The sequence below is a fragment of the Typopeltis vanoorti genome, chromosome 8 (assembly GCF_054136105.1).
Source record: "Typopeltis vanoorti isolate ZY-2024b chromosome 8, IOZ_Tvanoo_1.0, whole genome shotgun sequence".
NCBI classification, from domain to species: Eukaryota; Metazoa; Arthropoda; class Arachnida; order Uropygi; family Thelyphonidae; genus Typopeltis; species Typopeltis vanoorti.
Window position 1 is genome coordinate 31,647,448 of NC_143556.1, and position 24,049 is coordinate 31,671,496.

The 24,049-nt window shown below is 35.6% G+C and overlaps 1 protein-coding gene and 1 non-coding gene across 3 annotated transcripts in view; both read left to right on the top strand.

Moving 5' to 3' along the window:
- The window catches only part of MED27 (mediator complex subunit 27), a 139,424-nt gene extending 126,025 nt beyond the window's left edge, over positions 1-13,399 (top strand). Inside the window, exon 9 of one of the 2 annotated variants that reach the window (XR_016548665.1) lies at positions 13,123-13,342. Coding sequence is in view for 1 of the 2 variants with exons in the window: in XM_090396611.1 (XP_090252737.1) it covers positions 13,123-13,257 (135 nt within the window). In the remaining variant the exon portion in view is untranslated. Of the gene's footprint in view, positions 1-13,122 lie in introns of both variants that reach the window. The other variant, XM_090396611.1, reaches the window with a different exon arrangement.
- Positions 5,080-5,152, top strand: TRNAK-CUU (transfer RNA lysine (anticodon CUU)). Its single transcript has one exon. It is a non-coding gene; the product is annotated as a tRNA-Lys (tRNA).
- Positions 13,400-24,049: the final 10,650 nt, after the last annotated feature.

The following is a 24,049-nucleotide window of genomic DNA, read 5'->3' on the forward strand; positions in this document are numbered from 1 at the left end:
AGGACATCAAGAAGCAACATCAATATGTTACTTCACAAACTGACAAAACTTGACTGCAATATTCACATCAATCTTCATATCATATCACATTTCTCAGGCTAAACCTTCTTAATACTTTCAAAAACATACACATTAGTTTAACCGTATAGGAGTTATTTCGCTATGCATTCTAATATTAAAGTGCTACAGTCCTGTCTTAATTATATGAAAGTCCTCAATCCTCAATTTCCCTTAATCTCATTTATAACATCTTAATTTTCTTATACACATTATATAGACGATGAATTTTCAATGTTACCGTACACACTGGTTCTTCATACTTGTTCATTCAACTTCTGGCTGCCGTTCTTTGATTGATCTCCCTTCCGATTCATTTAGTCGGTGCCATGGCATGGATTTCTCCGGTCAAAGGTAAGTCCACATGATCCCAGCATAACTAGCCCACTCCAGATATAGCGATGGCGTGAGGTGATTCTGCTTCCGTGAGGCCTGTTGCCTAGATGCTGAGCCCTTTCCATGGATTGCCTGTCAGTCGAATGGAGATGTGCGTGATCCCTCCAGCTTGTAAGCGGCATATCCTATTACCTCCCTCGGGATTCTTAACAGAACTCCTCGCTGATTCTTCGTCCGAGCACTCCTAGAGAGAGGGACGCTCCTCCGTGCAACGGTCTACCCACCAGATTACACGACACTATCAGCCAAGAGAGAAGAGAAAAAATAGCCCACTTGTTGGGGGATTATTAACCCTTGTATATCATCTCCCCTATCGGCGACCACCGTAACTCACATAGCTCACCCAATGTGTATATTTTCTCCCATGTGGGTCTCGTTTCGTATCGTTCGTTTTTCTTGACCACTCGCTTCTGCACGTGCTGTGGGCGCGCGGCTGCCTGGGGGCAACCTTTCTTTCCGCCGGCGTGCCCACGCACTCTGAACTTTTGTTCACAGCTTAATGCAAATCATCTTACAAAACATTGTATTATAAATTCTAACAAAATATTATTAATTTATAACATATCACTGGCATTATACAGTCAAGTAAGTATTCCTTCCTTGAAATATTCACAATCCTTTTTCTTTATAATAATGTAATCTATATTTTACCAGTTGCATACAGCACATACCTAGAAGCAAGCATGTGCCCTACAAGGTTTTTCCTGTTAAACGATGATGAAATTAGAATTCTTAGGAATCTCAATTTATCAAAGTTTAACAATATGGACAGGTGTGGATGTAGCAGATGGTTTGTGAATGTCTCTTACCATAGTGCTTCGCTCCAACTTCGAAATTGGAATGTGGCATTGGGATGCTATGATCCTGTTTATGGTGCCACGAACATGGAACTCTGAGAGGTCTGAACATTCTAGACAATGCAATGCTTTCTACTTTGTGGCATTTCTACAGAACTGTCCATCGTCTATTTCAGCAAGACAATGTTTTTGGACATGAACATCACCACACTTGACTGGCCTCCACAGAGTTGAACATCTGTCTGATGAACTGGAGCATAGGGTGAGGTCAAGGTATGTCTCTCCCACTACAGTACAGGACCTCATTATATGCCTACAGGAAGAATTATCCAAAATTTCCATATTGCTATTATACGGTTGTGGAAAGTATGGCCAATAATGTTGCTGCAGTCATCACAACGAAAGGAGGGGAGCCTTACATCTTATTAAGGTGGGCCCCGTTAATGTTTGTTCCTCACACTATCATGCCTTTTGACTTCTTTCCAAACAGTGTACTGTGTTACCACAGAGATAGTTTAGGATGTGAATAGAAAATTTTTTCTTCTCAATGTTTCAAGTAGTAATTGGAGAATCAGTATAGACTCAGACATCGCAACAGACCTACACTAACCTTTATATACACAATATCTGTCATGCCTTGCCTTAAACACATTCACTGTCAAGGTACTTGCAACTAATTCTGGTAATCCATTTCCTTCATTCACTACTCTCCAAACAAAGAATCTAGCCTGCACACCCTTACTAACCACATGCTTATACGATACAAAATTAATAACGGAAAAAACTCACGTACAAAGATTATTTAATAGTAAATTTAATATTTAATTTAATAGTAAGTTATTTAATAGTACTATTAAATAATCTTTGCACGTGAGTTTTTTCCTTTATTAATTTTGTATCGATATGGCTACTCACGGTATACCTCTTTTAAAACTCACATGCTTATACAACTTTCAGGGGTGATCCGTAGTTCTTGCTCTATTCATCATGTATTGAAAATTTTCCTTTGTGTCAGTCTTATAGAACCTCTGTAATCGATTCGTCATACCATTTCCTCAACTTGTTTGTAGAATTTTTAATTTGAAGTGAAATATCCTGAGTAAACCACAAATTTAACACGTTCATTGCCAATCACGCGATATTGTGTGATGCAAGTTCTCACCAAACGGCCGATCACGTGTTATCGCGTGGACGTCGCTATCGAGTGAAAAAAATTTGGCCACCACACGAAATTCCAATTTTCAGCTTGGCAATGAGCTTGTTAACACGTTCTAAAATATATATATTTTAGATCTAAAGAGATCTAAAATATATATCGGAAAGTCATGGAATAAATATTCTAGAGAGTTAGCACAAGGGATATAATAAAGAGAGAGAGAGAGTGAGAAAGAGTTAATGTCAAAACAAACCATGATACTAGAAGGATCAAGCTGTAACTCTTTAATTTTATGAAAAAATCTGTGGTATTTTTGATATATGATAGTGAGTGATATGTGATGAGAACATGCTAGATAGAAATTCTGCAGAACTCTTAAGTTAGATTTACAGTATTAGCTATTAGCTTCATTTGGCAATCGAATTTATGATGTTTTGGCAGCTCATTAGATCTTTTGTAGTCTGGTATGATGCACTTAGCTTTTTTTAAGTGTTGTTTGATCTAGTGAAGCAGTTAGCTAAAAGTTTATTAGCTGCCTCTTGCTGAAAACTGGTGTGTTTCTATATCATAAAAGGACTCATTTTTTTTTGTTACAATACTTGAAATTCGTGATTACTGTAATGTTGTCTTTGTTAGCTTTAAAAATGACAAAATTGATAATACATATTGTTTCTCAAGGTTACAAAATACTTTAATTTCAGAAACAAGAAGATTTATTTTTAGTATGTTAGAAAACCATAAATAACTTTTATAACTTCAGAAATGTTCAGCTTATTATCATCTTCATTGTTAGAAAGAAGATGGTGACATCTTTTTTTTTCTCATTTGAGTCATATGGTATAGCATTTTATTTATTGATTTGCAATTCTGAGCCTGATCATTGTTAAGAAAAGTGTCTGCTTCTTTTACCAAAATTGTGCAACATAATCCTACCCAAAAATTGAAGTTCTTCCATGAGTGTTTTGCTTGTCTGTTGCTTGCTACTCTTTATACTGAAAGCATGTTTTTTCACTTAAATTTTGATATCCATCCATCCTATTGAGAGTCTGATTCTTATAAATAAAATTGGTTCTGTGTTAAGAATAGATTTCTCTTAGTATTAAAAATCTATAATAATTCTTTGCTACAGCTTTCCCCTAAAAAATTGCTAGAGACTTGTATTACACAGATGCAAAAGTTTGTAGTGTTTACTCCTTTATCTGGCACAGGATATATTCAGATACAGGCAGATACTGAAAACAGAAATATTCAATGGTCATACTAGTCTTTCTCAAAAGAACCAGAAATGGTAAATAGAAATAATATTCCCTTTTTTGCTGTTTAAAAAAAAATTATTTGTATTTAATTCATCATCAAATTCTTGATATATACCCTCACTGGGTATACTGGATATTATGATAGTGCTACATGAAAAGTTTACATCATTGCTAACTTCCCGTTGACAGTTTTCCTCTAAATCGAGACATTCACATCAGGACAATCAAAAATCTCTCACCACCATCACCGTTACCTTCTGGAGTGGTGAGAAAAGACACCTTACACTACAGCAGTTCCATGTTTTCATATTGGCAGATGGACCACATATCATTACCGATTTTTTTTCGATTGTAACCAAATCTGTGTAGAGGTGGGGGGGGGGGGAAACAAATGTGTTTGTTTTAGGATGTATTAGAAAATAATATTTGAGGATAATGCTATATTTAGTTGGTATATTTGAATTAGTAAAAGATGTAAATATGTGAACCATTATTAATGAGCCATATGAGAATGACATATAAGAGAAAGAAAGAACTACTGTGAATAGAAATACATTTATTACTGGCAAATGAATTATTAATAGTTTACCTTTGTGATATGTGTGTGTCCATCCTATAAGTTGCTCAGTGGAGATAATATCAACATGATCCTAAAAACTCTAGACATGCATGTTTGCATTTATGATGGACATAATTAAAAACTTTATATGAGGAGAGGGAAAAAATTATTTTTGAAATATAGACAACTAACCAATAATAAACAGTGGTTGTATACATTTGAAAGAGTAAATAACTCTAGAGAGGGACTAATGAAATGAACTAATAATGTTGATCATGTGATTCATCTAGGCATGGCAGGAATACATGTTGGTTGATGGAGCAGCAAATCATCTTGTACAAATCTGTTGTACTGGTTATGTGTATTTTCTAAGTTTTATCTGCATTTTGCTTGATTTCCTAAAAATTTTCTTTTATTCACTGATGAGCAGTATACACTTTTTATATAGTAATATAAACATAATTTCCAATCATCATCAGAATTATCTTACGTTTATAAGTTTTTTGTTCAATTTCTCTTCTGTCTTATCAATGGTAGATATCCCACATGTGTTAGTATTTTGTTGGAGATCAACAGATGCAATCCACTTCTTATAATAAAGGATTCATTTTTATTCCGGAACTGGTGAATTTTTACTCGCTACATCTGTTTTTTTCTGAAGAAAAAAATTCCATCCATAATAGACACTATATTATAGAAGCAAGAAAAACAAGTAGTTTTTATTATATCTCCAAATACAGTATGGAAACATTCACACTTGTGTTAGTTTTAGCAACAACCGGATTGACACTTTAATTATAAACATGTCTCCTCCCACAGACACTACGCTGCTTATATGCAAGCAAAACAGTTTTTGTTGTCCGGCTAGCTCAGTCGGTAGAGCACGAGACTCTTAATCTCTGGGTTGCGGGTTCGAGCCCCACGTTGGGCGTAATATTTTGAGTTTGATGGGCGAAAGGATTTATACAAGATAGATGGCCTGCATTTGAATGCATTTGGTGTGCGGAGACTGGAAAAAGTGTTGCTGAATAAAGTGAAAATGGATGTGCAGAACCAGGGAAGCTAGAACTACCAAGGAGGGGGGGGATGCAGACATCAGTGAGACAGTTGAGTGTAAGAATGTATATAATGTACCAGAGCCAGTACAAAGGACAAGTAATCGGAATGGGATAGTTAGAATAACGCATCAAGATAGGGGTGGGACAAAGGGACCTCTGCATTTCATGTATGAAATGCAGAGGTCCCTTTGCCAGGAGTATTAGGAACAAGAACGAAGAATTTTTGGCCTTGGTTGGCTCTTCCTGGCCACAGGTTATTGGCATTAGTGAAACATGGCTGACGGAAGATGATATAGTTAGTGGGATAGAATGTGTAGATTATAGTGTGTTTAGGAGGGACAGAGAGAATAAAATGGGGGGGGGGGAGTGTTATTGATGATAGCTGATGAACTGCAGCCAAGGAGAATTGAAGGAATATATTACAGGATAGTGAAAAGAGCTCGTTTGAGGCTATTTGGTGTGAGAATGAGACTGAAGGAACATTGAAGGAATGAAGTACTGGCAGAACAAAATATACAGTTGGGTGCTGCTATAGACCAGGTGATGGAATAGATGGTTGAAATAGTATGCATAAACAAATTGATGAAATGAGTGGAAGGAGGGTAATTATTATATGGAATTTCAACTATGGTAACATTGATTGGAAGGAGGAGAGGACACATGTGAGGAAGGGACTGGATTTTATTCAATTATTAAGGGATAACTATCTGAGACAACATATAATTGAAAATACTAGGGGTTTGAGAGTGCTTGACCTGGTAATAGCATCTGAGAATTTGACTGTAATGAATATGACCATGTTGCTACCTATTGGTGAGAGTGATCATAAGGTGACCTGGGAGGTGGCTAAAGGTGTGGAATTTTCGATTAAGACTGTGTATATGTGGAATTACCGTGCTGGCAAGTATGACAAGCTTAGGAAATTGCTTGGTTCAGTGCTATGGCATGTAAAACTGCAAGGGCTGGATGTCGATAGCGCATGGGAAGTGGTCAAGGAGCATTTACAGGAGGTTATGACTGATTGTATACCTAGGGTCTGAATAGTAAAACAATTAGGGGTTAAATGGATGAATAACACCATTAAGCTTGAGTTGCAAAAAAAAAAAAGAAACAACTGTGGAGGGAATTTAAAGAGAAAGGTGACCTGCAGGCACACGAACGGTATAAAGCGCAGGCCAGAAGGATAACGAGTGTGGTAAGAAAAGCAAAAGCAGATTATGAAAGGAAACTAGCTATGCAAGCTAAAGAGAATCCCAAACAGTTCTTTCAATATGCTGCAAGCAAAAAAAAAAAAAAAAACTACTCGGCAGAATGATTTTAAGGAATGCCGATGGTGAGGAAGTCACTGAATCAGTTGGTATAGTGGAATTACTGAGTGAGCACTTTGCAAGAGTATATCATCCAGGTGGTGACATTGAAAGAATGAAGGAACCATTAGTTTATATGGGAATTGTGATGAATGAAGTGCAGGTGAATAGTCTATTACAGAACCTTAATGTGAATACATCTGTCGGATTGGATGGTATACCGGCACAGGTCTTACGTGAAGCGGCTAAAAAATTATCGGTGCCCTTGACCATGTTGTTTAATCTGAGTCTCGGGTCTGGTTTAGTCCCGAAGGTGTGGAAAGAAGGGAAAATAGTTCCACTGCATAAAGGAGGATCCAAGACTACTGTTGTAAATTACCGACCGATCAGCATATCAGGAGTTGTTGGCAAGGTCTTGGAGATAGTGGTCAAGGGAAAAATACAGGAATGGATTGATGAAAATGAGATACTGTATGGGGGACAGCATGGCTTTGTGAAGGCTAGATAATGCCTCAGTAACTTGCTCAAGTTTTATAACACAGTGATGGCTGAACTGGATAAGGGTAATGGGTTTACAGTGATACTGCTGGACCTGGCTAAGGCATTTGACAGGATACCACATGGAATTCTAATCTGTAAACTGCAACATATGGGAATGGATATAGGGTTGATTATAGGTGGGTGGTGGATGGAGAGATATCAGAGAGTAGTTTATTCAGGAGTAGAGTCCAAAAGACGGCCTGTGACTAGTGGTGTGCCGCAGGGTTCTGTTCTTGGACCACTGCTGTTTAATTTGTTCATTAGTGATATAGGGAAGGATCTAAGAGGAACAGTTCATTTGTTCGCTGATGACTGATGATGCAAAGTTGGGTAGGGCAATAGTGAATGCAGAAGATGTCAAAATCTTGCATGATGATTTGGATAGATTGGAGTTCTGGGCTAAGGAGAATGGATGTCAATTTAATGTGACAAAATGTAAGGTTATGCATTTGGGGGGGGGGAGATTAGCAGCAGTATACCACATTGGTGGAACTGTACTCCAGGAGATTGATGAAGCCAGGGACGTGGGAGTGTTGGTGGATAGGGAGTTGAAATTTAGGGGGGCACATCGCAAAAGTGGCTAAATCAGCTCATTATCTCACTTGGTTGTTGAAAAATACTTTAACGAGCAGAAACAAGCAAGTTATTGTTCCTCTGTACCAAGCCTTGATAAGACCTCATCTCAACTACTGTGCCCAGATTTGGTCACCTAGTTTTCTTCTTGATGGGGAGGAGGTGGAGAGGATCCAGAGGCAAGTGCCCAAGATGATAGCAGGTCTATGGAATGAACCTTATGAAAACAGGTTGAAGATTTGTGGGTTGCAGAAATTGGTTGATAGGCAGAAAAGGGAAGATATGATTGAGATATTCAAATTGCTGAAGCGATTCTATAGAATTAATTCAGAGGATATTTGTGAGATCAGGACTGGTGGTGGGAGAACTAGGGGACATCTATGGAAGCTGGGCAAGAGTGTGGTTAGCAAGGGTGTTAGAGCTGGGTTCTTTACTTTTAGAGTGGTAAATGAGTGGAATAAGCTGCCAGAGTCTGTTGTGGGTGCTATGACAGTGAGTGAGTTCAAGGTAAGGTATGATAGATACTGTGAGAATATCGTATAGTTTTGTGGACATGATGTTTAGGGCCTCCCTCGATGAGTCTAAGGACTCCCTGGAGTTGCCCGTAATAATAATAATATTGTAGTCTCAAACATAATACATTTGTTCTAACATCCTCTTTGAAGTTTTCAGTTGCACAAAATATGTGGTAACACTTGTTTATAATGCATTCATTGATGCAGAAAGCAAACAATCATTTAAAGCAAATAAAGATGTATATGCACATATAACTTGAAATCACTTTGAATTGCATATCATTAAGACAGTTCACAAATGCTAATTTTACAAATGCACCTGCCTGACAAAATGACATATATATAGTAAAGTGAGATCCCACAGGCAGAGTCCACATGTGCTGACAGTGCCTTGGGTGAATGTGTTAACCCTTTCAGGACCAGAAGGACTTATGAAGTAATACAAAGTTTTTAGGTATTAAAATGACTTTATTAGGTATCTATTTAATATAAAACATCATCATTATGTAGGAAAAAATCGTAGGTTTTATAGAATTTCATGGGACACATATGTCCCAATGGACGTAAAGGGTTGCAAATAAATTAAAATGACTAACATTTATGTATTGGCTTCAACTACATTTTACTAAACATAACAGTACATAAATCAACAAAAACAACAATGGATGTAAAAAAGATAAAACACTATAATCATAAATAAATAAAAATTAGCAAAAGTCTTTTAGTTATGGTATTCAGCAAAGCAATTTCTGTTGTTTTTATAGCATAGATGAACGTTACATGTAGTGCAAGTGTTATTAGTGCGATTTTCAATTTTACTTTTAGCATAGTTTACACATCTTTTACGTTTATTCGCTTTCGCCATGGGATTTGAAGGCATGGAAAGTTTCAGAAATATACGTTTTGTAATTGTCACCGTCATAGGTATGGTCCTGTTCCTCGAAGAGAAATCGCCAATCAAAGATCGAGCTATGACCTGTCTGTACTCAAGGCAGGATAGTAAAGGACCCACAGCACGTTTATTTTCATGAATCTTTTGTGTAAATGATATAGGCATTATTGACAGCTATATCCAGAAGATCAAAAAATAGACAGATGTTGTACTTTATCTTTGATTTATGATCCAATTCGTAGCACACCTTGCACTGATCCATAAGGTCGACACATGATACCCCATCACCAAATTCATACCGAGATAGGCTTTCATTTCATCATCATCGACTGTGTATTGTGTTCTATTCTGCTCAGAGTACCGTATAGATTCAACTCTTATTTTTCTAACTAAATTTTCGAAGTTAGTAGTCAAAAAATTTCAATGGACTTCAATAATGAATCTTCATCTCTGTCTCCACAAATCTGAACTTCTCTGAAGATATAATCAACATCATTAAAGCTATTTGGTACGTATGTATTTTTTTTCCCATATGAATGTAGGGTCACCTACTTGTGGTCTATTTTCTGTTTCAGGTTCTATTGCTGATAATTTCAACATGTTTTGTGCCGGGTCTTCAATTTCAACCATAGAAACCCATGCATCCACATCCTGAATTATAAATACCTGGTCTTCCTCATCGAGTTCTAGCACGTCTTCATCATCACTATTTTCTGCTACTAAACACTTCAGAATTTTGTTATCTTTCAGTTCAAACTGCTTACACCCTTTTCTCGACATGTCTGTAATGATAAAAAGACAAGTAAAATACAAAAGTGGGTAAAATAAATAAAAAAACACCGATTACAACAATGAGTAATTTACTTGTAAAATGCGCTCCTTTACGTCCACAGAGACAATGGTGTCCCTTTATGTTTTTACTAGTTTTTATGGAATATTATTTCAAAATTTCATTGAAAAACATAATAATACTATTATTTACTTACCATCAAAAGAAAATATTACACCATAAACATATAACAAACAATATTCTATGCAGAAACATTTATGAAAAGTTCTGAATACACCACGCTCTGAACGTACGATTTGCCGCGAAACTTTCTTTTGACAGGTGACGCTAACGTAGGGTTTCCAGTAATAAAATTATCAAAAATATGTTCCAGATTACGCATTTGCTGGAAAAAAATATTGACATTATTTTGGTTTACGTACACAATCAAGATTTTATGTGGGGACACATGTCCCATGGTCGTGAAAGGATTAATCTGGTGCCTGTCATGACTCCAGTATTGTCAGATCTTATATTTTACTCTTCTCAGGCATTTCTTACTGTATCAATTCACATAGATCTTGGTCTTCCTCCAGGTCTTTTTTCCTGTCATCCTAGCAACATATAGTTGTTTTGTTAACTTTTCCTCTCTCATTCTGTTTAATATGATTTTGTAATTGATACCATCTGTTCACTCTCCTAATCTTTCTCTAATCTCTCATATTCATGACCTCCAGTCTCTGATGTGTTTTTATTTCTAGGCCAGCTCTCAGATCAACAAGTCAAAATTGGTGTATAGAGGCTTAAGTGCTGTGAAGACATAATGTTGGAGGTTTAATGGATTTTTTACAACACTCAGAAAGGATTAAAAAGAATTTAATACTTCCTATATTTCATAGGAAGAGCGGATAAGGGTAATGCCACAGTCGTTCTTAATACCAGTGAATCCAATCGCAAAATGAATATTGTCCTCCGCGATCGCGCTACCTACATCCCGCTAGAACACGACCCCACAAAAACACAAGTTAAAAAATTAAAAATCTTACTTAAAAAAGTATCTTCCTGGCCCCCCGACATCACGAAAAAACTTAAACCTTTCCGCTCCCCCCCCAAATTTACGGCTTACCAAAAATCCACAAACCCAATTCCCCACTCAGACCTATAGTAGATGCCACCAATGCACCTTGCTACAGACTGTCTAAACAGCTGGCCAACTCTCTGACCCCCCTCACTGGAAGGTCCACTTCCTATATAAAAAACTCGACCCACTTTAAAGCCCTCATAGAAAATCTAACCTTGAATAAAGCAGACATATTGGTAAGCTTTGATATCTCCTCTTTGTTTACTAATATTCCCTTAACTGACACCTTATCTCTCTTACAAAAAGTTTTCCCTTCTGACATCTTAGATCTCTTTTCCTTTGCCATTAACTGTGGGTATTTTTCTTGGAAGAACAAAATCTACAAGCAGATAGAGGGAACTGCCATGGGTTCCCCCCTCTCTCCCCCCCTTGCTAATTTCTATATGGAAGATTTTGAAAAACGAGCCATAGACTCAGCCCCACTCAAAACCTTCTATCTGGCTAAGATATGTAGATGATGTGTTCTCTATTTGGCCTCATGGCCCAGACACATTAGACTCCTTCCTCAGTCATCTCAATAGCCTACATCCAAGAATCCAGTTTACTATGGAAAAGGAAAAGAACAATTGTTTACCCTTCCTAGACGCCTTAGTCACACACCTGCCTAATGATACACTTGCCTTCACTGTATACAGAAAACCCACACACACACAGGCAGATACATTCACAAACTCTCACTCCACCACCCCTCTCAACAATATGGCATTATTAAAACTCTTACCAAGAGAGCCCACAATCTTTGTTCCAGTGGAACCGCCCTCACTACTGAGCTTAACTACATACATAACACTTTCCTCTCCAATGGCTACAGCAATAACAGTATCAAAAAAATAATTAGTTCCTCTCCCATTCCCGGTCCTTCTCGTCAACAAGAATTTAAAAATGCCATCACCATACCCTACATCCGTGGCACATCTGAAAAAATAGCCAAGATTTTAAAAAAGTACAACCTACACACAGCATATAAACCTCACCGCAAACTTACTACCCTTATCCGTTGTACAAAAGATCAGCTCCCTCCTCTCTCTCTGCCTGGAGTTTACAAAGTACCCTGTTCCTGTAAGCTGGCGTACTTTGGACAGACAGGCAGATCAGCATCCATCCGCCTAGAGGAACACAAGTCTTACATCTGTAAACACAACTATGGTCATTCAGGCTTGGCTGACCATGTCTTGGACACCACCCACAGAGTATCATGGAAGAAAACTACCATGCCCCATCACAGCAAATTCAAGAAAGAGAGACTATTCTTAGAAGCAGCAGCAGCTCTTAGAAATCAACCAAATCTTAATAAATACGGTTGCATTAAGCTTCCGAAAATTTGGGAAACACTCATCACCAGAGATCCTACTTTATATTCCAGGCCACCTACAACCGCCCTTAGAGGGCGCTCCACCTGGATAGGACTTTAGTGTCACCCACGTGGTTGGGCTTAGTATTGTATGATATTTGTGTTATGTTACGTTAGTTATTTTTGTAATCCCCGTAGATGTCCTAGTGACTAGGACGAAATATAGGAAGTATTAAATTCTTTTTAATCCTTTCTGAGTGTTGTAAAAAATCCATTAAACCTCCAACATTAAGTCAAAATTGGTTTGAATACTCTCTTGTACACAGTTGACTAATTTCTCTCATATTTCATATAAATTTATTCAGCTGACTTCCAACTAATTTTTTCATCTATTTCCATATTTACTTTGCCATCTTTACTAAATATTGTGCCTTATTAACTGAAATGTGCTACTTGCTGATTTTCATACAAAATTTATTACATCAGTTATTCCATTTAGATTATCCTATCACACCTAATAATAATCATACCGCAAGTGTGTCGATGTTTCCCCATAGCACTTTTTTGCTGTATGAGAGTGCACTCACCAGAATGACTAAAATAATGGTATTGAGCTTCTTTAAATAACCATGATGTTGTTTTCCTATTTCACGAATAGTCAGCCAAATACTCTATAAAATTTGTACTTGTATGTGTATCTATGGCTGTTTAATCCAATCATTTATATAAAAAAAAAAATATGGGATATGTATGTATGAAATAGTTTTTATTTTTCAGTTAATAATGAAAATGTTATTGTGGTTCTTTTTTTTCAGATGTGGCTTCATAGTTATTCTTCTCTTTTTACTGCTCCATGTCGTCGTTGTGGCAATCGTCTCCATAATAACATGCCGCCAACATGGAGAGATGTTCGAAATTTGGATGTTTACCATGAAGCCTGTAGGCCATAACTCATTTGCGAATAAATTTATTTTATTGTGTAAATATGGATACGATAAAATGCTGGATCTGTAATAAAGCTTTTGTCTATAGCTAGTTAGTATCTATGTACATCTTTTTGAACTGATAAAATTTTAATATTTTGATAATGTATGTCATTTTTAATTATTATAAAATTTAATCCAAAACAGCTTTCAGTTTTTTTTTTTTTTTTATCTGCTTTGCCTCACAAATATAAGTATATTTTAGCTAAATTAGATAGAATTCTCTTCAATAATCAGATGAAAATTAGGAATCCATATTCAAGAGTATGTTCACAATGTTATAATAAAGCAGCTTCCTGAAAACAGACCTTTATGATTACATTATTAAGAAAAGCATCATTCACTGTTAAATCATGAAATTAAAAATTAATTGAAGCTGCATAATTTTGTATTTTGGTGAAAGTGAGTTATTTGGTTACCCTATATTTTAGATAGAACAAAATGTTTTTTGGCATCCTGTTAATTAGAACAGTGATTTTTAGTCAATGGATGCACAGAATTTTTAAAATTTCAGAAGGTTTTAAAATTAATCACAATTCATTTCTAGATTGTCAAGTTTTTGATTTTTTAAAAAGTGCATTTCAAATTGCACTTTGTTAGTTTCTTGTTTACATTTGCAGACAAACTAATTTTCATGATGACAGCCATCAGGTGTTCTGAGCACTCTTTTGTACTCTTTTCTGTAGACCCTAAGTTCTCTACACATCCCAGCCACTGAATTAGAAATCTTTATATAGATGTATGTAAACTTCACTTACGTAGTGTATATGCCAAATACTTGGTCACGTGCATCACCGCGTGTTCTGGCAACTATATTTAAGAATGCTACTATTTAGTAATCATCAATAGTGCTGATCACGATGGGAAAAACAAAGGATCTTTCAGAATTCAACAAAGGGCTTATTGTGGATGCCCATCTGGCTGTAGCCACGATTTTGAAAACAGCAGAGCTGACTTGTTTCTAAAAAGGAACCTTTTGATCAATATCACCTTTCACCTTTTGATCAATATCAATCAATTTCAATCCCAGAAAAAGTTGTGGGGAAATAAATAAGAGTTAGTTTTGATATGTGGGTGTAAAGCAAAATTGATCCCATTCTGTTATTTTTCATCTTTCTAATCTACACAACCTTTTGAAAATGGGAAGAAAACTTTTTTTGTTGTTTTTGTTGCATCTTTCAGTACATCCTTTTTTTGGAAGTTTATTTTCCACTTGGTTAGACTATAATAAATTTAATTTCATCCTTTATCCAAGTGTGAGCAAACACAGTTTGCACCTAAAGTATCTTCAGGACTGAGGCAACTCATAGTAAAGGTGGACCAAGCTCTCAGCACTCCTTGTCTCAGTATCTGCCATAATGCAAAGCACATTTCCTTGATTAAATTTAGTTTAATCCTTTATCCAAGTGTAAGCAAACAGTTTGCACCTGAAGTATCTTCAGGCCCAAGTGGAAAATAAACTTCCAACATCTTTCTCTAAATCCAGAGTAATTTAATAATAAGGTGGTAAACCTTTTGGCAACTCGTATAAGTAAATATGACCTCTCCATTGCTTCTGCCTTAGTATCACCACTTCTGGGTCTGGCTCCCACTGACGAGACCTCAATAAAGGTCGAAACCGGTCTGGGTAGTGGCCCTTCCCTTAATGCATAGCATCATACATGTCTGCAAGGAGATGTACTTTGCATTATGGGAGATACTGAGACAAGGAGTGATGAGAGCTTGGTCCACCTTTACTACGAGTTGCCTCAGTCCTGAAGATACTTCAGGTGCAAACTGTGTTTGCTTACACTTGGATAAAGAATTAAACTAAATTTATTTCAGTACATCCAACTGTCAAGATAATGTGTTTGTTAGGATCATGAGTGGTTAGCCAAGTGATAATTGCAAATTGAGAATAAAAAAAAAGGTACGTAAAGTATTAAGCATCTAGTCAGAGGAACTCTATTGTACAATTTAATTTTTTAATTCACTCAACACACAATTCACTTCTTCATCAATGGTATTTTAATAACTAACATGACAAAATAATATAATCACATCAAAGGTTATATGATCCCTGTTTTGTTATAAAGTGATTAGGTAATAATTTAATCAAGGAAGTAGTAGTATCTGAACAAGAAATATACAAAACGCTAAAATTCTCGTGTCCAAACCTGTAAGACTTGTGGAGGCTGCAGAACTTGTGTCAATACAAGAAAGTTGGAACATGAGCAGCTGCAAAATCATTAACCAGTTGATCACAAAGGCAACCTTACAAAGGAACTGTTGAAAACCACACTGTTACTGCAAACCATGTTCAACTTCTGGTCTAGTAACATTGCAATATAAAATTCTTTTTTTTTTTTGTATCTGTTGAAGACATTGAACATGAAGACAGCTGCTTAAAGAATGACTGGAAAACACAAAGAAAATTAGCAACATAAGAATGAATCATTGCTGTGTCCTGGTCATTGGATATTGCTCTCTGACATGATTCTGCTTGAGAAAGCTTTGAAGTTGGTCAAATCAATCAATGATCAATGAATGATTGCCTGCTGTGTTTATAGTGGTAGCTATTAAAATTGACTTACTATATAATTGTTAAACTTGACTACAGGGTCATATCTTTTGAAAAATCATATTAATAACATATTTATTTATAGCATAGTGAAATAATTTTATAATTAAATATTCTGTGTTTCAAATCCTATCTAAGATGCAAAAAGCCTTTATCAAATCTTTTCAGATGAAGGTCAGTGAGCCCGTCTCATGTGGAAGGCTTTTTTATCCCCTGAAACAAGCCAAACCTGCCAGGAGAACATGTGCAAAAATCTATATTTAGGTTATATTTACTAACTTATCCTAAAATTAATTATACAAGTCAATTTAGGTAGGTTGTTTTCCTTTACGTACTGTGGATTATTATTAAGGGCAACAATATACATAAAACCAATTTCAAAATCCTGCAGAGGTGCATTGACTACTTGTACTCTTTTTTGGACATTGCAAAAAAAACTGCTATTGGATTATGAGAAGAAAAAAAAAAGAGGTTGATCCTTTGTAAAAGTGCCTGTCTCATATGCATCTATCCTAGCATAGTATGTGTACAGAATAGTTATAAATAGGCCGTCTTTAAAAGCATGGTCTGTATACATGTGTTTATTTTATTTCAATTTGTTTATTCAATAACATGTAACATACATGTTATTATTACATTAACGAGTAGAAGGATAAAAAATCATATATTCTTCACACAGTTAAGCAAACGTCAGAAGGACATTTAAAACAGATTTCCAACATTACCTAAAATATACAATAATATTCATAAATATTTCATTGAGAAATTTCTGCTTACATTCAAATTGTGCATTATGTAAGATTATTACTTTAATAAAGGAGCTTCGTTTCTTCTCTCTTTCACTCTCTTCATTCTATTCATGTTCGCTGTATTACATTCAATAAATTACAATGCCTCACAATTTCGTTCTCGGAGTTACCTTTACACTATTTCATGCCCAAGTCATTGGTTTACCAATGACTGGTGCGTGAAGATTCCAAGATGGTGTCTGGAAGCCCTTATATGAAATTTCCCACTCAAAAGTTATTTATATATCCCATTTTTCCTTTAATTTTATACTCACTCTGTCACTGTCGCATAACTTGGCTTTTTATAAACTGGCTCCTATCTTCATGGTTCTTCTGGTCGATTTGTCTATTTTGCAGAATAGAAAACCCGAGTTTCTTGGAGGAAGAATGCTACCAATTCCATTTGAGACCAGCTAACCCACTTTCAGTTGAAAAGTCGGATAAAGATTCTTCACGCCCTAGATGAGATTCCATCCTAGGACATCGCTGGTACCCACTGAGCTTTGGAAGCTGCCATCTGTATATATGTAAAATAAATAAAATAAAACTTGCTACTTGTTTTTCTTGAGCAATAATATTACGAAACTATTATTGAAAATTGTTATATATATATAATTATGCTATAAAAGTTATTCCCACATTTTTTACCAATTTATAAGTCGCAAATGAATGATAGGGAGAGGATGGGTTGGCTGGTTATGAAGGTGAATAAAACTTCGTATTGCTTGGGAATTTTATTTTTATTTAGCACTCACCACCACCGCCTATAGTTACATTAGTAGGTAGGCTAAAGGTAAGATAATAAGATAATGCTGAAATTCTGCTTTCGAGACGAAACATTGATTTTTTTTTTTTTCAGTCCACTTCGGACCTCTATTAAGATCCGATAACAATTATTAGTCTCAATGACCTGTCACAGCTAAGTAACTTAGCTTCATAATTAATTCTAGGTGAGAGCAGTTAATTCTATCTATCTACATAGTCTGCCATGTTGAACCCTTATAAAGGTTCATGGTGCTACGTGATTTAAAATCCGGTCTTTTCAACCAAAGGGCATCATTATTACCGATTCATCCAAGGCTCCACTGTTAATGTGGCATTTTTTAGATTATGTTCTCTATCCATATTCATTTAACCGTGAAGGATGGATGATTGACATTTTAACATAGAACGATTTGACCGGAACATTTGTGTTCCTGCAGTAATATTACAGCGAAACAAAATTTATTACATTTTTGAGGTGATATTCAGATTATTATTTTGGATTCGGATTATGTCGAGAAATTTGCTTGTTCTTTTATTATTATTTTTTTTTAGCACTTAATGTATACAAACTTTTTTGGATTCATAATTTGTATATTAAGTGATCATATCCAGGTCATTTCACAACTAACAGAAAAATGCAAAGAATTCCGAATCCCTCTGTTTCCTCTTTATTGATTTTAAAAAAGCATTTGATACCATAGAACACAATGTAGTCATCAGTGCCTTACTGGAAATAAATGTGGATCCTACTTATATCCACATGATAAAAGAAATTAACAAAAATCAGACCACACAAATAACCCTATTTGATCAACCTATAAATATAGATATAAAGAGAGGGATCCGCCAAGGCGATGTGATCTCCCCAAATCTATTTACCAGCACTTTAGAATACATTCTGAAAAAAAAAATAGATCTAAACGGAGGAATAAGCATAGATGGTGAAAAGCTACAAATTCTTATGTTTGCCGATGATCTAGTACTGATATCCCACAACCCAAAAGACCTAGAAGAAATGGGTGAAAAAGTATACACAAACAGCAGTAAGATAGGCTTAGAAATGAATCTAGAAAAAACAAAATGGATCAAAAACATCTACACAAGTGACAGTCACCTATGTATTGATAACTTCCCTATAGAACAAGTTGACTAATACAAGTACTTAAGACAAACAATAAAAACGAATAACGATTTATCTGAAGAACGCAAAAAGAAAGAAAGCTGCATGGCTATCATTCAACAGACTAAAAGAAACACTTACTGATCCAAATCTTGACATCTCTCCGAAGACAAAACTATTTAATAGTGATATTCTACCATCACTCACATATGGATCAGAAACATGGAACACGACAAGAAAAGAAGAAGAAGAGACTCTCAGAATAACTCAGCGTGCAATAGAACGCAGCAGAATGGAACATGTTAGAAACACGGAACTAACAAAGAGATCAGGCATAAAAGATGTGGTAACTGCAGTATATGAAAGCAAGATGAGATGGGCAGGTCACATAGCCAGACTCAGGAATAACAGATGGACATATAGAATGCTCAACTGGCAACCAAGAATAAAGAGAAAACCAGGAAGACCACCTACAAGATGGGAAGATTCACTAGTGAAATCTATGGGTATAACATGGAAGAGAGAGGTTCAAGATCGAGATCGTTGGAGGCATCTTTGTGACCTGCACTCATGGAGAAATCCTGAGTGAAACACGGGTCCATCAAGGTAATATTAAGTGCAGTTTTCTTAGTGTTACTAAATGGTAGATAACCGAAATGATGACTAATCGAGCAGCGTTACAGATTAGTCACTAACAATGTAACAATATAATATTGTATTCTTCCATTAATACTTGTAAGAAACTTTCTTTAGCTCATGTTAATGAAGCTTCAACTTCCACCTTGAAGCCTCTGTCTGTTCTTTATGTTACCAAAATTTCACCTGAATGAAAATTAATAAAGTTGAGAATCATATAAGCTTTTTTTTCCCCCCTCACGGAGAAGAGAAGGGAAAGATTTGGGTTCTTTGCTGTGGTTTGTTTCTAGTATTATTTTCAATTTCATTTAAGAATAGTAATTCCTGTGATAATTTTTTGTGTGGTGAAGGGGAAAAAATAGTTCACGGAAAACTTCCCTCTCCTTTGGCTTTTTATTGACATCTTTAATATTGTGCTATTATATATGAAAAAAAATGATTCTACTTTTCGTTTTCTTCTCGATAGATGGCACCCTCTTCTCTGTCCGGTGATGAATTTTGCTTCAATAACGTGATAGCTATCAAAGTGATACGTTTTATGTGTTTGCAAGCATGGAAAATAACCGGTTTATTGCTGCTTTTTAATATAAAAATAGCTTAAACGATGTGCTTTATAAAATATGGAACTCCTTATTTTGAAAGTAAGGAAATAAATTTCGATTGATGATATTACTGCATAAATAAATAAAATAAAACTACGGAAATTCATTTATTATGAAATTTTCTAAAATACCAACTCAAAGTCTAAGCGGAAAGGGAATACTACTTGAATTTATTATTATTTATATATATATTTTTTCGTACATCCTAGTTCTTCTGTATGTTGATCCAGGAAAACGTTTTCCTGAAATTTAATAATGTACTACTAATAGGTTTTTCGCTCACGGAAACTCAGATTTATCATTCTGCAAAACTGGCAAACCGATCAGAACATGCGCTGTTGACATAATACAGACACGACCTCATAGTCTTAGTTGTTTTGGTCATAATTCAAAACACTCAAACCAAACCTTTCAACCCCCTTCATGTCACGGCACAGATTTATGAAATTTACATAAAAGGAAAAATCATATAGGTAAATTCATAAAGATCTGCATTTAAAATATTTTTCCATTCTTAGTTAAATGATCGTGCTACTTTAGATTATCTCTGATAAAGCAAACATCCTTGAATATTAAGCCCCCCCCCCTCTGAATATTAATTTTAAGATGGTTCTGTCATTGGGCAATTATTCATTCGTTATCTGTGGTTTCCAGTTTTTATCAACTGTTAGAAATATGTTAAATTGCTATTAACAGTCTGAAAATTTTAAAGTTTATTATGAAAAGAATTGTGCTTATCTCTCCTCACTACTACCAAAAACAAAAACACTGAATTGGTAACACTCTACATTACCAAAGGAATCCATAATATGAAAATTACCACTTAGTAGCATCAATAAATATATAAAAATATTTTTAATTATTGAATTCATGTGATTAACAGTTAATCTGTAGATAAAGTTGACATTTACGTGTAGCATTTTCATTCTAAAACATTTAAGTTCACAGAAACTTCTTAAAAACGTCTTTCGCATATGTAATTGAAATTTCCTTTTATTTTTATTTTAGATTTGTGTTGCACGCTATGTCATAACTTGCTATTTTTCTATCCAGCGAAAAATACTAATTATGCGCCCTCTACAAATTTTTACATGAGAACGTAATATTAATTATGCATCTCTTAGGTAAAAATTCGTAGAGGGCGCATAATTAGATTTATTACAATAGACTGCATTAATATGTAGAATGACAAAGAAAAACATTTTTTTTTTATTGCACTTTTGTAAATTGTATATCTGATTTACTATGCCTTGCAGTCAATTATAATAAATCTTTCGTACAATGAATATTGTTATTTTTCAGGAAAGAATTATTTAATATTCCTACATGGAATTAAAAATACAATTCTCTGCGAATCTCGACTAATCATCATTAGTAATTTTCGATATTAATATAAAGGATTCATAAATATGCATGCTGTCCAGTATTGCTGCCATATGTTAATTTACATTACTCCACCATAATAGCCGGAAATTTCTAGTGAGGTTGTTCTGATAACCCACGTGTTAACGGAACATGGAATTCTTTGGCATGTTCAGAGCCGCGGATGAAAAATCGAACTCTGTAAGATGAATGGTTTTAAGGCCTTCATTATATGTGTTCATTTGGTAGGTCAAATCACGTAAAAATAATGAATCCTGAATTACTAATGCGACTAAAATAGCACAAAATTTCAACGTGACACATAAGACATAAACCAAACGATATTAACGCATGAAAACAGTCATTCGTTGGCCTTGGACCCAATACTACAGATTCATTCATGCCGTTGCTATGACAACCACTTAATCACTGATAAATTATGACCACCGTGGGCGACCGAATATTTCATTTGAGACTTTAAAAAATAAAAAAAAAAATCGGTACATTTCACTGTGGTAGAAGAAGCGATAAATATTTCTTGGACTTTTCTTTCTTGTCATTTTGTAAAATAATCATAAAATACATTTAGAATATTACATACTAAAAATAAGAGAGAAAAAAAATCCTAAAATAATATTTAAGTTTATCTAAGCCACCTGAACACACTTGATAACATTACTTTCTGATGACGTCATCGTACCAGTTAGAAATGCCTGCTCTGTACTTAAAAAAAAAGTTGAATTTTAAAGCAGGGCTACATTGGAGTGCTATATCAGTTAACTTTGGGCTGGAAAGAATGACTTTAGTGACCATATCTGATAGGTGTGAACCAGTTTTCTTGCCTTAAGGCTTACGTGAGGCAGTAACCTGTACCTTTCTGTAATTCTGTTGAGGATGTTGGCCGTGAATTATGAATTAATAGAGGCGGAGGGAAAAAATACCCTTTATGTATGCTAAGGAATGCCTTCCTTCCCAAATGAGATAAAAAGGGTCATACGAACTGCGCCCACGTCAAATATAACTTAGATCTTTCCGTATATGAGGCGAAGAAGAAATATTTCTTTCTTTTAACCTGTGATGTAATTAATTTAGCAATTTGTCTTATTTATTATATAGAAGTATGAAAATAAACTTTTGCTTCTCGACTAGACTTCTCACTTGGAGACTAAATATTTCGCTGTCTTCTTGTGTAGCTTTTCGCAATGTTTACTTTCTTATGTGAAACAAAGAAAAATATAAAACTTCCCAGATATTACTTTCAGGAAAAGAATATATTTAAGAAAAAAGTGAAATGAGAATTTAAAACTACGAATCTTTATTACGATTTGGGGGGGGGGGGGTTAATACCAAGACTGTTTTTAGCTGATAATCCACAAAAACATACATCTTCTGCAAATTTCAGAATCATATCATACATCTAACGACCATAACCAGCTCTGTTTAGAGACACTGCGCATAGCAGAGTCCTTATAAGGACTGGCTTAAAGGGGCGAAGCAAGAATGCTTTTCATCTTCCCCGTTATCTGTAGAGAACAGAGTGTAGGGATAAGGTTATTGAGCTATTAAAGCTCTGATCATGGCAGGAGGTTAACAGCAATAGCCGATCCTCAGAACTTCATTGGCTACAGCATTGCCATCCATTACCCTCCAAGGGTATTGCCATATGTTAAGGTAAAGCCGTCTCTTAAAATTCGGATGATCCCTAGGCCACTCAATTGTGGGCGAAAGACCGTCCATCTCAGCGTTGGCTCCACTCAGTGATGGCCTTCCACCCACCACCACCACCGAGCAGAACCGCTCATATTCCCAAGAAAAGCATTCACCGACAAAGCCCCTCACCGGAGAACAGTTTTCCCAGAGACTGAAATTGTTCCCTTAAGGCAAAAACCCTAAGAGAGCGAACTCAAACTCTCGAATCTCTGCGCCCCAGGGATAACAGCAACAGCCGAGCCTCAGTTAAACTTCATTGTTACAGCATTGCCATCCGTTACCCTCCAAGGGTGTTAATCACCGCAACCTTCTCCTAGATGCCATCCCTCTTATAGGAGTCCTTATATGGACTGGCTTAATGGGGCGAATGCTTTTTATCTTCCCCGTTATCTGTAGAGGACAGTGTAGGGATAAGGTGTTATTGAGCTATTAAAGCTCTGATCATGGCAGGAGTGTAACAGCAATAGCCTAGTCTCAGTTAGAACTTCATTGGCTACAGCATTGCCATCCATTACCCTCCAAGGGTATTAATCACCGCATCTCACGGTCGATTGATTCATTCTCTAGATCAGAGTGCCATCGAAGGAAATATTTGAATAAAAAAGGATGGAAGGAAGAAAAAGGTGAATGAATTTAGTTACAAACTTTTTTTTTAATCAGATTTTTTAAGATCAGATTTTATTTAAAAAAAGTTGTTAAAACTATATATTTCAATGACTTGAAACAAACGAGGAAAACTGTTCAACATTTGCAGACAAGAGTATTTTATAAAGACAAAATAAAAGAAAGACAAATAATAATAATCATGGAAGAAAGAATCTCTAAAAATAACCGAAATAACAAAGCTTATTGGGTTAGAAGAAAAACCGAAAGAATCAGTTTTTCTTGTATAGGAGGAGACATGAAATAGATAAAGTAGTATAATCTCTTTTCCAATCCAGAGAAGGGTACTTATCGATTTTGTTGAACTCTTCTTCCTGCGTTAGTGATATTCGATGGAGAAGTATTTTGTAGTTTCTTCTTATGAGGTGCAACTTGAATTGGAGATTAAAGTGGGAAGTGCAGATGATAGCCTTGACTCAAATGAAGACGGAGTTACATATTTTGATCTCTTATCTGTATTTAGTAGATAGCCTAGTCTTCTTCTTCTTGGCTGGTGTTGTTGCAAGTGCTGGAGGCAGTGTCCAAGACATAATCGCTTTGCTTACAGAACACA